Genomic DNA, 15,601 nt, shown 5'->3' with positions numbered 1-15,601 from the left:
ACCTCTGTTTTTTTTCCCCATTTCTTCTGTCATTCCACACGATAAGGACACGGATGACACAATGCTCCAGTCAGTGATACACTATCTGCAGACACTGGGACTTTAAGCTTTCAATTGGAAGCAAAGTTTTAGTCTTGCTCAATGGGTTGTGAGATTAGCTATTAAAATCACATTACTCTGACTATCATCCTCCATTTCGCTGTGGTTTTGAAATGGATTACACGGCAAGCTGTTAGAGCTAACGTAAGAGTTACCAGACTCAAGCATTCCAGTAAAGTAGACAAAAACTTTCAAGCTACCCTGAAATTTAAACAGGAAAGAATGGAAGAAAGCTTTCTAATGCAAAACAGAGGCAAGCAAAAGAATCTTCTTGCAACACTAACCCCAAAGTTGCTACTTGTGAGGGATGCATTTTCTATGTTGTTGTCATTGGCAAGATCACAGACACAGAAGTTGTTGACTGCTATAAGTCTGACTCCATTAGATGTATCCGGATCTCTCTCTGGATTAATGCCACTACCAAATACAAAACTTGCCAAGGCATGATAATGTGCCAACAGGACAACAGCATGCACCAGTTCAGGAAGAGACCAATTATTTTCCCCAGTCTTGACAAGTTTCTGAAATGAGAATAAGAAAAGTGTAAATATAAAATTTATTTTGGCCCCAGCTTTTGTATAAGACTGCTATATACTTTAAAAAGGGATCAATTTCTTTCCTCCAATAACACCGTATTCCTCTTGCACACACTCTCACTAGATAAAAAAAGAGAAACCTGATGTATTACCTCTTTTCTCTTGGGGTTATCATAGCCAATGCCATTCCTAAAAAATAAATCTTGTTGCCTTTGTCACAAAGAAGAATTTATTGGCTTATTCAATGCTCTAGTACTTCCCTGAATTTTTTAACTCAAGGTAACGAAGCCTAACTGGACACTACAGTAGTTCTCATTACTGGACATTTACTGCTATTAGAAGGCATGATTTAACAGGTACCTGAATGTGCTCTTTTGTGATCAGCCAGGGCCGGTGTGCAAGGAGCTTATTTATTTCGTTCAGATTTTTCAGTCTTTGGGGAATGTATTCTAAACCGTTCAGCCACTCTGCAATCCCGCCAGTCTTCAGAAACTCATCAACGTGCATATTTATTAGGTAGGAACACTGGTGTCTGGCAGCTGCCTAAAATAATTGAACACAAAGGGAAAAGGTCAGCACATTAGCATGTAATCTGGTTTTGTTGCAGGTGGAAGCAGGATATTAACACACACAAAAAAATAAATTTAGTTGCAAAAGGCCATGTTTTATATTGTAAAGCTCTACGCTGGAGGGAGGGTTCTCTAGTAAGTGTAAGTGGATTACTCTGAAGCACAGAATCTAATTGAGGTTGGAAGGCATCTCTAGAGGATGTCTGGTCCAACTTCATCTCGCACTTAGATCAGTTTGCTCAGAGCCTTGTCCAGACAAAACGTCCATCCTTGGAGATCACACAACCTCTCCTGGTCCTTGTTGCAAAGTCTGAGCATCCTCATGGTAAAATCCGTTTTCCATGTGCCCACCTGGAATTTGATGTGACTCCAGACCGTTGCATCTCACCCTGCTGCTGTGTGCTGATGGTTAAATGCCCAGAAGGTGACAGAGTTTTAACAGCTCTCTGTAAAACCTCATTTTCATGGGCATGTGAGAAGTGAATCGCCCTTCTCACTGAACACCTTGTAGCAAGGCATGCTTCATTCTGATAAAAACCAACCAGAAAAATTCACACCCTGTCAAAATATCACACTGGTCTCTTCTTTCTGAATTCTTCCTTCTTCCTTTTTTTTTTTTTTTTTCCCCTAATAAGAGAGTCAAGTTTAAAGGAGAAAATGCACAGCCTGCTGGTACATACCATTATAGCGATGTAGTGCCTATAGGGCAAAGGAAGGGGCCCGTCCATGCGCAACATATAGAACTGGCTGCGGAGGAAAGACTCCAGGTACTGAGTGTGGATGCTCATGACTTGCGTGATGTTGTCCAGGCGACCAGATGTGGAGTATTCTTCCACAAGAAGATTAGTACGTTCATCCAAACCATTTGCTTGCATAACCTTAAAAATAAGGTGGACAAATTCAGCAGAAAATGAGATTTTGGCCAGCTTTAGCCCTGAAGAGAAACATATTGCACTATGAAAGGTTTGCTTGCGTAAAAAAAACTTGCAGCTAATTCTGGAGATCCGGATGTATGTATGTAAATATACGTGCCTGTTTGCATGTGAATATGCACATACAGATGCTATTTGTATACAGGGAACTGAAGAACACTTTACACTGTACCTCTGTTATTTTAATATGTTTCTAAAAACAAAAACATTTTTTTCTGTAAAGCTTTCTGAAAAGGATAAGAACCCTCAGATGCTTCAAGTCAGATTTGTGTGAGATCTGTAAGGATGCAAAATCTAAATGGAAAGTAGAGTCTTTACGGATGTCAGCCTGTATAGACACACATCACCCGAGCATTCAGCCCTAAAAACAATTTCAGAGTTAATGGAGAGGAACGGAGTTATGTAACCAAATTATAGAAACAGTCTGGCAATCTACTCCTTCTGTGTTTGTAAAATTGAAGAGGAGATCAAATGCTAATTTGTCCATAACATTCAAGTATTATTTAGAATAGGAATTTAACGCTTTCTTTAAACAAAAGCTGTTCATTAATTATTCCAGCCGATCCAAATCTTGGGCACAAGATGAAATGAAGCAGTACAAGTAAGCAGCTCTTGAATTGCAAGCCCCGACACAGAATTAGTGCTATTACTCAGTGTTTATCACCAAGAGCAGCCATTCTAAACATGCTCGCCATTGAAGCTACAAGCAAAAGGCTAAAACAGCTATTCTGAAACTGCACAGTATCAGACCAGCAAACACTGTGGAATGGGAAACCATTTCAGCTAGTTCACTGCACGTGAAGATAGAAAGTGCCTAAAACCAGGAAGACACAACTCTTGCTGAGCTATTTTATTTAAAGTATGTTTTCCTTCTTTATGACAGGCTGATGAACATACAGTGTTTCATATCTTTTTCCATCAAATCTCGTCTATATGCAAAGAAACATGAACAACATGAACTACCTTTTCATTTCTCACCACCGCGGTTCCCTGTTTTAATTTGTGGGCCCAGAGAGAAAGAGAAGACACAGTCAGGCAGCCTCATAAATTTTACATGTGTTGCTCTTCACTCTTACAGCTTTTCTTTGTTTTGTACCAAAAATGATGCCTCTTCAGTTTTCTTTAGGAACGTTTTTACCATCAGAACGATATTCATACATTATAGATCATTCAATCTCACTCACTATTACATATCCATCATTCCACTCTAAGGAGTCCCCTGTATTTTTAAGCAAGCTTATTTTCCAGGTATTCAAGATACGTCTGTCTCATTTAGTAGTTTCTTGGGAACATTCCACTTTTTAGTCCCACTGAGAAGAAATTCTGCTGGCAGAATTGAAATATAATCCTGTAGGGCTGCACTGTTGCTATGTGAGGCACAGCAATATGCAGCATTATTGCTTCTGAGATTTATCTCCACCTATACTATCCTTTTCATACTGTGTATGTACTTCCTCCTGATTTATTACCATCCATGGATTTACAAAAACACTTTTTTATTCTTCTTGTAAAGCCTTACGGCACTTTTAACAGGATGCTTTACAATTAATTTGTTGTTACTCTGTCCATATTCTCTTCATTATGAAAATAAAGCAGGCTTTGATAACAGCAGTGTTCTTAGCAAGATTTGTGAGACACTTAATGTGTGACCAATCTCTGGCTACATCCTTCCTATGCACTACATTCCTTAATGCCAAGGAATAAGGGGACAGAAGTAGCTGTTTGCTTAACAAACAATATTTAACATTTGTTTGTGACACTGCCTGTTTTATTCCTACAGGTGGAGGTTCCATCACTGGTAACTGCTGAGGTTACTCCTGCTGAAGGCCCAGTGCTTTCCTTATGCACTGTTAGCTAGCACTTTTTTCTAAGTGCATTGGTTGTGAAATGAATTCATTAAGAATCCTCTCAAAATGTTATATGTTAACGCTTTAATTACCTTCATTTTTCTCCTGTTCGTGCAATTATTGTCTTAATGAGAAAAATCAAGTCATTATGAGGTTCAGCATCTCATGTTCATGTTTTATACACAAGTGAAGTCCTTCTCGCAAGTTTGGCTGGCTGCAACTCATTCTGCTCTCCCTTTCTCAAGTCTACAAGGCTCATTTTGACATCTTTTTTTGCTTCATTATGGTTCTTGATGCCAGGCTTTAAAGTGACTCTTTGGTTTTAGTTTCAAGTCTTCAGTGTATAAACAGAGAGAGACTCAAAGAACAGATATCTTATCTTTCAGAAATTTCTTTTTGGCCCTTCTAGCACGTGACTTATCTGCCCGTAGTAGTAACTACTTAAAAGCAAAACAAAAAAGACCCTGGTTTTATAGTCTGCCATCCTAAACAATTCATCAATCAATAAATAATACTCTGGGAAGATTAATATCAGGGTAAAAGAACTACAGCAAAGGGAAGTTTCTATTTACTGTAGCAAGGTGCAAACCAAGGCTTAAGTTGAACATTAAATCATGCACAGAAATCTCGAGTCTAAAGTCAAACCGTTCCTTTCGACCATAAATTCCCTTAAAGAGCTGCAGTTAGAGTCTAAGAAGTTAGTCATATTTTTAGGTTCACTCAGACTGAAGGTCAGTGACTGCCCTGAGAGCTGCTGCAGTACCAGGTAGGTCTCCCCTCAGGCCTGACATGAGGAGTAAGAACTGATCATCCCCCACAAAAAGAGCAGAGCCAGCACTCACGGCTGTCTCAGGGAGTGTGGACAACTGAGAGCAAGACCACTGGCAGCACTCATTTGAAAGGACAGCACGGTTCTTAGCCACTGGAGCATGCTCTGGATAAACCATTACTTGTGCTGACAACGGGGCTCATCCACGTATTTACCACTGGGCAAGAAAGATGTAAAAGTGTCCTTCAGTGTTTCCATTTAAAATAAATAAATAAATAAAAAGCTCCCACACAACCAGCTCAGCTAAAACTTACTTCGTTCTCTGGTATAAAGGCACTTGGTCCTCTTGTTAACGGTGGAGAGACTTGGACTCTTTTTTCCTGCAAAACAGACACATAATTGTATCAGCATGAGGAATAACACATTAACTCGCCTTATCTTGCAAGATTAGATCTTAAAGGCCTTGACTTGGTTCTCTTCCCAAGGCCACCTGCATGTTTTACAGCCCAGTGCACAGGTGAAGTCATCACACCACCACGCCGCTGCGCCTCCCGCGTTTTGCTCGAAAGAACTGTATGAATTTCGGCAAGGGACAAGACAAAAAAAAAAAATAAAAAATTGATCCTGATTATTTTATAGGTTGGGTTAAAGATACATGGACAACAGCAATCAAAAATGTGGCACTATGCTAAAACTGGCAGTTTACTAGATTGAAGTTCGGAAAGCAGAGGGGAGAAAAAAAAACTATCACTACCATTATGTGCACAAAGCCCACACTTGGGAAATTATAATCAAAAAGTTGTTTTTTCATTATGAGAATCTAATTAGATTCTAAGTGTTTAGAAGAGCATAAGCACTTTGTGTGCCAAATCCAGTCTTGAAAAGCCCATTCCCCCCCCATATATGCATCAGCAAGACCCAGTTAAAGACTCCTTCTGAAGAAAAAGACAAAAAGACTAAACGTAGTCTCAGCTGCCAAGCCCAGGAAAGAATGAAACATGCAGTACACATCTTGATGTGCCAACCACAGATAGAAAAATGGCCAGAGCATACAAATTATTAAATGTCCTTTGATGATGTTATTTTAAGTAGATGATAGGCAGGTAGTGTAACAAGAACCAGAGTACTTTTGGTTTATCAGAGATATGAAATTGAACTAAGGAAAGTGACAGGAGGATTTCACACTGTTGCCACTGACAGAAGGTGAAAAGGGACCTGGAGAGGTTTCCTGGCTCTCGGACCCACCTGGAGGGAAGAGGAGCCCTTCCAGCATCACTTCTGACCAACGTCCATCTAACCTGCTCCTGAAGACCCTGAGACAGCGGTTCCTCTGTCTCCCCAGGTTTCTCAGCTCAGTGACTAACTCCTCTGATCACTACAAAGTTTTCCTAACATCTCATCTGAATTCCCCTTCCAGTAATTTAAAACAGCGACTTCTTGCCTTCCTTCTTTTTCTCTTTCCAGCGATATTCCACGTATCTGGAAACAATCGCTGCGCATTTTTAAGGTCACTAATGACAACGCAGCGCAAGTGACTCTTAATAAGTTACCCATCAACAGCAGTATCAGATTTGCATGCCAAATATTTCATGCCCCTAACATAAAAGTCTAAGGTTTTCCATAACAAATGACCCTTAAATACCTCAATGACTCTACCAGGCAGCCTTACGTGTAATGGCCACGTACACAAAGACCAGCGTGGGTCTGAGAGCGAGCGTGCCACCGATTTCCACACAGGAACATGAAGATGCTAGAAATGCGTAACAACTGCTCTGTGTCTTAAAAACATCCTGTCCTTTTTTAAATTAGATTATGAAAAAACATGCAAAAACCAGCAGTGATTATTCAGGAAAGATGTTCCAAAACAAACTCTCTTGACGATTACATTTGTTACTTTGGAATAATTAGCTGTTAAATGATGAAGAATGTACTCATGCGTGCTTTCACTTATTTTCTGAAATGAGCTGAATCCACTGCATAAAAACAAGGAGACAACTCACTGTGACCACTGCCTGCTGTCACAGCCCTACAGCGCTGCAACATACTCCTTATCAATCACGTATATGCAGTCTGAAGTCCTGAAAAAAGTACAGGGACTGGATACCTGCCCATGAGACCCCTTCTCCACATAGCTGTTCAGGGCTCAGAAGGTATCTTCTAGTTCTATATGCACCATTTTGCTAGCAGTCCTAGCTAGCTACCTTTATCATCATTCAGAAAAATAAATCTTTTCCAAATTACTTCAGATGTTGTATACTTCTTGTTTTATGAAGGTTATTTGGATATTAGACTTTGAAAGCCTTTGTTTCATACCAAGTATCTGGAGGAAACAGCTTGTGTGAGGGAGACGACTTGGACAGCTGCAGACCTTTAGCCTTTGGCATAAGGGCACATCGAAAGCAGAGCTGGACCACTGCTTCCACCAGTGTGCTCGCTGAGCTATACCCCACTCTGCCCAGCTGCCCATCTAGGCCAGACTGGGGCAAAAAGCAGCGTTATTATCCCACTTTCAGCGGGCTATGGCCTCCACCTCCTACACTCCCCATTCAACATGGCTGCCTCAATGCTTCAGGTACGTAACTGGAGGTCTATACCAGTCGCTTCCATCAACAGAGAAGTTTATCTTGCCTTCTCGCCAAAGCTTCTGGTTTACTGAAACAAGTTAAAACGAGCTTGTTCTTAGGATGCTATTAATAAAAAGACGGGAAGTTTGCAAGCACTCAGTAAGATAACGTCTTTGTCGAACTGTAGATAAAAACCACTGCTCCTGGGCATGCTGTATATGGAGCAGGGATCTAAGACCTACCCAAGGACTCAAACATGAAAAGCTACACATGGGAATTAGAAAGCAACGGTTTAGATATACGGTCCTTCATGATGAGAAGTTCCCACAAAGCTTTTTTTTTTGTTTCCCAAGAAAGCTGCTTCGATTTCCTGCTCAACTCGTCCTTGCAGGTTACGCTGGCTGTTGCATACTAAGTCAAGCAGGGTCCCAAATATCTTATTTGAAATTGGATTCTTATGCTAAATGACTGAACCAAGGAACAGGTTGCTCAGCAACTGCAATACCATACACACGTCCACGAGCCATTTCTGCTTCGTGTTCCTCCATCAACGCATTGCTGGAGTATGAATAAGTGAGAAATAAGTGATCTCAAAAGGTTTGTAACCAACTCCATTTACATTAAGAGTCATTTCTGGGGGTGCTGATTAGGAAAGAGAATAACAAAGTGCTTTAAAGATGAACAGAGAAGTAGGCCAGGGAAGGTTTACTGGCAGAGGGGGCCCACTTCATGCCACAGTACAACCTCCAAAGCGTCACGCTGCGGTGCGACGGACAGACAAACCTACGTGTCAGCCCTGAGGAGCTTTTATCCATGACTTGCTTTCTGTCCTTAAACTGTACTTGGAACAGTGTCATGAGCTAAATATTGGGAATCTAAGGATTGTGAAGCGGAACTATTTTCCACGTGAATGGCCAATTTGTACTCAGCAATGAGAAACACCTTCCTCCTTGGATGTGTCCAGAGCACCCCTGAGCCAGAAGCTGAATCTTGTGATGGGACAAGAGGCAATGGGTGCAAACTGGCACATGGGAGGCTCCGTCTGACCACCAGGCAGCACTTCTCTGCTGTGACGGAGCACTGGCACAGGTTGTTCGGAGAGGCTGTGGAGTCTCCTCCTTGGAAATCTTCAAAATCTCATGGACATGGTCCTGGGCAGCCTGCTCTGGGTGCCCCTGCTTAAGCAAGAGTTGAACCAGATGGGCCCTGAGGTCCCTTCCAACCTCATTCCTTCAGTGATTCTGTCATCTCAAAGGTTGACTTTAGTTACTGTGGTGACCTCACACCTTCCCTCAAGAACCAAGGAGACACCAGGACACAGCGGTGAGGACAAGACAGCCGGAGGCCCTTGGCTGAGAGCAAGGCCCTGAGCCACATGTGGGATCTGGGAGCACGGCCGGCCCGCAGCAGCTTTCCTGTTGGAGGCTGAAGTTTAGAGAAATAAAAGTTTCTTCCTCTTTGCTATCACATGAGTCACCATGTCCTGAGGCTGTAAAGAAATGACTATTTTTAGCAAGCTGTAAAAAGAGGCTAATTTTATTTGAAGCAGATGAAAACGGAGCCGTAATCTGGAAGGGCTGATCAAGCAGCTGGTTTAGAAAGCACATTTTTAATATCCATGAACACAGAAAGCACAGACAAGCAGAAAGCTGCTGGAGCGATTCGGGTGTATGGAGGCTTCAGGCAGAAGTAGTGCATATGAACTATAATTCATCCTGCACTTCTCATCATGATGTGAGTGGGGGGAAAAAATCACTGGAAAGAAACATTTTGTACCTCAAGAGGAAATTCTGTGAGCTGTGGCGATGCTGCCACTTGGGTCCTCCTGGGTCCCAGAACAGTGCAAGCAGCACAGGAAGGCTGGTGAAGGGCTCAGAGTCACTACTTCCACAAAAATCCCAACCACAAGAAAGACACCACGATCATAAATAGCACTAGATCAAATATAAATCCTAAGGGCATCCCAAAATCAGTTTCTGCTGAGGAGTAAACTTTTCTCCCCTAAATATGCAGGAATTTCTTTGGGGGAACGGTTATGAATAAGTATTTCCTATTTATTATTTTTACTGATTTTCCCTAATACTCCCCTCCCCAGACATGGAAAATGGGTTTTATTTCTGACTTTGAGCCATGCTCATGCTGAGGTTACATTTCCCCAACTATTTCTTAGACCCTCATTATCATCTATTTAAAAAAAAGTCATTACAAGCCCTCCCATCTCCAAACACTGTCCTGCTGCTTAATACCTAGGTTGTCTGCTGTTCTGCTTCACGCCTTCTCTCCGAGGTTTCCAAAGGGTAAATACCATTCACCCTCCACTTTATTACTTTGCTTTTCTGCTGCTTTATGACACTTCTTCCTCAGATGTTTCTCTGCCAAGGCCATTCCCTGACCTTGCACAGAACGTGCGTTTGGAATCGGAAAGTCCCTACAGTTTTCCTACTGCACAGAAGGGCAAAGGGTTAATTAAATCTCTGCAAGTTCAGCAGACTTCGTCTACTCCCTTTAAGCATTTGATTGTATTTATGGTTTTTCCTCCTGGTTTTGATTTTTTTCCCCCTCTTTTTTGTATTTTACTGGTACTTTGTGTAAATCATTTCTGTATACCTGCAAGTTCCCAGCATAGGATATTATGCTCATAGTTTAGGATTATTTGCCTATTCATGTTTTATTGTCTCCCTATCAGAAAATCATCAAAAGCATATGTATTTTTAATTCAATTTACTAAATTGCCTCTTAAGCTCCGCTCCACTCCATAAAAACTTACTTATGTACACACACATAAATCTTTGCAATTTAGCATGCTGAGAAACCTTTTCATTAGATATCCAACATCCGCCCTTTTAAAATTTCTTGCAGCTACTCTATCCTGTGAACGTTACGTTCAGTTACAACAAAAACCTGTACTGTCACTGTTGCTCTGTTGTACTCCTGTAACCATGTTCTGCACTTGTCTCTGCTTGCAACCCAAAAGGAACAATATGCTAAAAAAAAAAATAATAATGTGGTATTCAGGGAAGCAACATGCTTGACTTTTTAAACTGAAGAATAAAGATTTAGTCCATATTTTCTTTGACAATCTGACATTGTCCAATCAACAGTCTATCTTGTTTTCTCTCTGAGGTCTTGAAGGAAGGAGGAATACATATTCTCATTACTCAATCTCAATAGATACTATTCAGAGGGTTGCTCTCTGAAAGAAAAATAATTTAGTTGCTAATCTTCCAGTAATACTATAGCTCCATCTTCCAAGCACCAAGATGTGCTGCTCTAAAAAGTAATCATTTACAGTATTAACAACATGCTTCAGCTCTTGGCCAGCTCTTGAAGAAGTTCACCAACTCAATTTTTGACAAAGACGAGTTTTCTGATCGCTTCTCATGCTCAAATTTTTTATTTGTCACTCAGAGTCCAAGATGTACTGCAAGTAGTTTACCTAGCCACAAACTTATTTCCTTCTTTCTTGATAGAAGGATCTTTAACCTTCTCTTGTATTATAATCTACAAGCAATTTTGCTACCATCTAGCATTTCTAAGGAGCTTTGCTATTTAAATTCAGTGATCTCTCTCTTCATAGACACACATTATTCTGCATCTGCAGAAACAACCTGGAGACAAGTCCTTCATTAGAACACCCACACCGAGGTGTCTCCATTTCAGCAAGGAGCCTCAACTCCTTTTCCAGCAGAGTGAGAACAAGGTGCAGTAGCATTAAAAAGCAGAGTTGAAGGCCACTAAAGACTCCCTGCGGCCTCCCGCTTGGCACCCAACCACCTTCCCAGAAGGGCATAAGCTCCCCATATGTCTCTACAGTATCAACTAGTCCCTATAGATGTCCTAGATACCCTCAAGCATCCTAAATGGTACTTAATGCCTACGTTGAACATTAAGGCCCAGTTCATAGAGTGCACTTCAGGTTAAACCTGTGAACCAGGTTATCTGATGGGCTTTGTCAGCTGCACCAGGCATTTGGACACCAAGAGTGCGAGTGGAACTGGGTTCAGGGCTCCCTATCTGTGGCAGAATCACCCCAAAGGCACCAACTTCAGCCCAAGCTCAGATTTTTCTTACAATTCTTCAAAATGGAAATACGCTGGTTAAATCTCAGACTTGATGCTGCAGAATCGTACTATTCAGCCTGGCACACACAAACACATTTTAGTTCACGTGGCACAGGCAGCATTATTTACTGCTCCTGGTTAAGACCATACCTCCAAACTGGATCCTACTGCCCCTGTTACTGCTTACTGAATACATTTCCACTTTCGGTTCTTGTGTGCTGGGAGAAGGATCCATCTCCATGTGCTCTGACCACAGCCAAACGCTCTGGCTTTTAGCAATACCTAACATAATTACAGGGCTATACTGGACTGCCTGCTTATTCTATCCTCATGGAAGAAAGAAAGAAAGAAAAGAAAAAAATCAAAAAAAAAGTTATCTGAACACTGACTGTGTCCTAGCTTCTACTATCATTCAAAGCCATTCTTGTTTATTTCTACATATGCCAAGTTTCATTTTAATTTATCCACCTAACTGTCAGAAGAACAGTTCAGAAATGTGGCAGCAGTTTATGACACGTCCAATTCATTTCAAGTGGAAACTTTAATACTTCTCATAAATTTATAGAGGCTTAATATAATATTGAAAACTGCATACAGTCTTGCTGACTTGAAGGAAAGATGGACAGAGTTTACTTGTCTTCACATTTCAAGGCTCCTGAGAGATTCTGACTGAGGACAAAAAAGCTTATATACCAATGCTGTGAAATTTTGGAATTTATTGGCAAACATTCATAGATGCATCATTTTTAATGAAATAAAATCTGTTTACAGTCTTTAAGGTGATAAATCAGAAGCTTTGCAGCTTCAGAAGAGATCTGCAAGTCATTTCAAATTAAATTTTGTTGTAATTTCAAAAACATGGATGCACGTTAAAAGCATAAACTTGCTGTTCTCTTTCTCAAAACTATTTCTGTAAAGAAAAAAAAAAAAAAAAAAAAGAAACCAAGCCAAAAGCAAAAACATGAAGAAGAGTAATTTAAATAATACACAACACTATCTGCTGACAGTACAGAACTCATCTTTAGGACTGAGCCTTCCTAAAATGGGTTAAACCAAGGACATATGTCCAGAAGTAACACAAGAGATGTTCACAGCAAACAATGTCAAAATGTTAAGGTTCACAAAGTAAAAGTCCTGGCCTACAGTCATTTGTTAACAGTACTTCAAGTGGTTTTGCAATGCTTTCTTCCTCTTAACAGACTGTACAACTCCAGAAAAGCAAACTAAGCGATAAAGATGAAAATTTGCAGAGGAAGTCAAACTGTAGGAAATCTTTTTTTTTTTTTTTTTTTTTTCTTATGGAACAGCATTTCAAAATATTTAAAAGTCACTTTTAGTGTTAAGAATTCAGCATCTTTGTGCCTAACAGCTGATGAAGTGGTGCAAGGAGCTGGGAAGAGAGCCAGTGCAGTACAATTGATGTGGAGCTTTTGCTTTGGTAACAGGTTACAGCCCTTTTGGATTTCACACAATTAAAGGAAGCCTATCCCGAGTTCCCATCCCTCAACCAGCTATTAAGAACACAATCCACACTAATTAGAAACCAAAGGGCAGCAATTTCTACCCAACCCAAGATGGATGGCCAAGCAGCAGAAGTCCAAGAGCAGATCCTCAGTCTTTGAAAGATATCCGGCACCCTCAACCTACAGGAGAAAAACTCAGAAGTGAACACACAGTTACTGTCAGAAAAGCCTCTCTCCTTTTTCATGAAGAAAACCTATCTATATCTACATCCTCTTCTAATCCCACTTGTGTTGTATCACCCTCTCTACCTACAGTTTCCAAGTTATTTGTGGCTACTAACCGAAACTAACATTCAGCTAAAATTGGAAGAAGACAAGCAAAGACTGCAAGTCTGATTGATGTGTTTGCTGCAAAACCCTTATTTATTTAAGAAGCCAAGCCAAGAACAGATATGCATGTATCGTGTAGAAGTCACACCTGTAACTTAACTGTGATGTAACTGAAGTACAGAGTACAGCTACCTGAGAAAGTAAGGGTCCTGACCGGAAAAATGAAAACTCTTCATGAGAAGATTTGCTCAACTAAAGGTGCCAACAACCACGCCTACACATTGATTATCAACACATGAAACGGATGAGAGACAAACAGCCATTTCTTCTGTTTACTTGTTGCTAGAGAATCACTTCCATCTAATTTAAGTCAAAACTCAAAACCTAAGTTCTTATCCATGCCCCAGAAATCATGGGTGAAATATAATTGACCAAACACTGACACCCGAATCAGAATTAGCCAGATAACAACCAAATCAGAAAGCTGGTGTCTAGCTCAAGATGAAGTGAATTGTGCCATAGCAAGGCTTGTTTTCCCCGTGCAGATGAACAGGAATCCGTGGGATACGAGGTCAGGTGACATGATCTGACGCCAGGCAAGACCTGTACTGCTGCGAGACAACAAATAGTCTACTTCAGCCTTCAGAAGAAATGAGTAAATGCAACGAGGAACAAAGAAAGCTTCTTGTTTATCAGTCCCTGGAGCAGACAAGGCGACCTCGCCTCCTGCCCTCCCTGCACACCCAAAGCTAACACTGGAGGTTTGTATGGTCCCCAGGAAATGCCCTCAGGACTGAAGATGTTCTTGTGATTGTCGGGATGACTCAAAATCCTACAAGCATGGCAGAAGAGCATTTTCTGTTTCAATAGCATCAGATATCAAGGGCAAAAGTTACAGTGAAAAACACCAGCCTTTTAAGCTGGGACTTGTTTTATCTGTGCCTTGGCCCACTGCCACCTTCAGAATTAGCCTGAGTCTGACATCCCGAGACACAGCACCATTATGGAGCTTGGAGAACATGGTCTTTAGCCTCTGAATCGGCAAAGCAGCCTGCCTCAGGTCAACATGCCTCATTAGCAGGCGGGCTGGTGATGCCACTAATGAGGAGTCTCAGAAGCAGCATGGCACAGCCCATCACCCGCTGCCATGGCTCGCCTGTGTGAGGCCTACACAGCCGGGCCGGTCCCTCACATGGCCGCCATCTTCTTGTGGAGGGCGGGCAGCGACCATGGCCAGGGGTAGAACTGACCTCTGGCAGATGGCACAGATAAATGGCAGCTGCTTTGGCAGGCCTGAATTAACACCTAAACATTAATTGCACTGATAGCACGGCCTCTTTACCGTGCAGTAACCAAATGGTTAAATACTTCGGTTCGTAAACGCGCACACAGTTATTGGGCACACTGCCAATCGGAGAGGCATAACTGGGGGATATTAAAAAAAAAAAAAGAGAGAGAAAGACCCCTAGGGTTATGTAAATCCATCATGTATCCCTGGCAGAACTGCTTCCAAAGAATGCTCCACTGAATTTTTAATAGAAGTATTGTCTGAAAATACATGCCTTGTAAGCAAGCAAAATTGAATGGTATTCATCCATACTGTAAATGTGTAACAGCGTCCTTCTACTGTGAAGGAAGTGGCTGGTATTTTTTAAACTCTATTTCAAGTATGCTGTTTGAAATATAAGATTAATCTAAGGGTAGTAAACATCAAAACGCTCCAACAATGTATTTTAAAGAAAACCTCTAACAGTTTCCATTGCAATCCGTGCTGGAACATCTTCAAGTGCTACAGTATTCCAGCAGAGATCATCCCCACCAAGGATGTGCAGGAAGGTGCACTTAACTGCAAGCTACTATAAAAGCAGACTGGGAGAAGTGTTTAAACAGAGGCTGGCACCGAGGCTGCATTCTCTCACCTCTCCTCTTTGGCAATGCCGCCACATTCATTATGACAAAGCACAGAGACAAAAAAAATCAGGCACTGCATGCCTTGAAATATAAAGATTTAGATTTTTACCAAGGATAAGACTCTGAAGGTTATGTCTGCGCTGCAGTCGCTAGAGCAACTGCAGCTCTTCCAGAAATAGTTAAAGCTAGCTATAAAGAAGCCTCTGGCTGGCAGCTCCTCGGGCAGGTGGGCACGTGGAGCTTGGCTGCACAACCTGCTTGAGAAACCAGACAAATGTTAATTCAGTTGCTGCCCAGCTTTCGATTTAACTGATGAAGCTAGACAGTTTGGACAGAAGAACATCATTTAGAGATCTGCTCACGGAAAGTATAACAGGTCCTATCTTTGCACTTTAATGGAAAAAATAACAACAATTTCCTCCTCTGATTAGAATCTCAATCCCCCCACAGTTGCAGGAGAGGAAGCTGGTCTCTGACCCCTGTCCCACCTCACTGAGATGATTTCCTTCCCACCTTCAAC

The 15,601-nt window shown here is 41.4% G+C and overlaps 1 protein-coding gene across 1 annotated transcript in view; it reads right to left on the bottom strand.

Annotated features, from left to right (window-relative positions):
* Window positions 1-15,601, bottom strand: part of SESN3 (sestrin 3) — a 44,984-nt gene that overhangs the window by 15,504 nt on the left and 13,879 nt on the right. Inside the window, exons 2-5 of the mRNA XM_032180609.1 lie at window positions 5,067-5,132; window positions 1,885-2,082; window positions 996-1,178; window positions 384-620 (exon numbers count right to left, since the gene is read on the bottom strand). Coding sequence (XP_032036500.1) covers window positions 384-620; window positions 996-1,178; window positions 1,885-2,082; window positions 5,067-5,132 — 684 coding nt within the window. The remainder of the gene's footprint in view (window positions 1-383; window positions 621-995; window positions 1,179-1,884; window positions 2,083-5,066; window positions 5,133-15,601) is intronic.

The sequence above is a fragment of the Aythya fuligula genome, chromosome 1, assembly GCF_009819795.1.
Source record: "Aythya fuligula isolate bAytFul2 chromosome 1, bAytFul2.pri, whole genome shotgun sequence".
NCBI lineage: Eukaryota > Metazoa > Chordata > Aves > Anseriformes > Anatidae > Aythya > Aythya fuligula.
The sequence above is the reverse complement of the archived record's forward strand: the minus strand, read 5'-3'. Positions and strand labels throughout refer to the sequence as shown.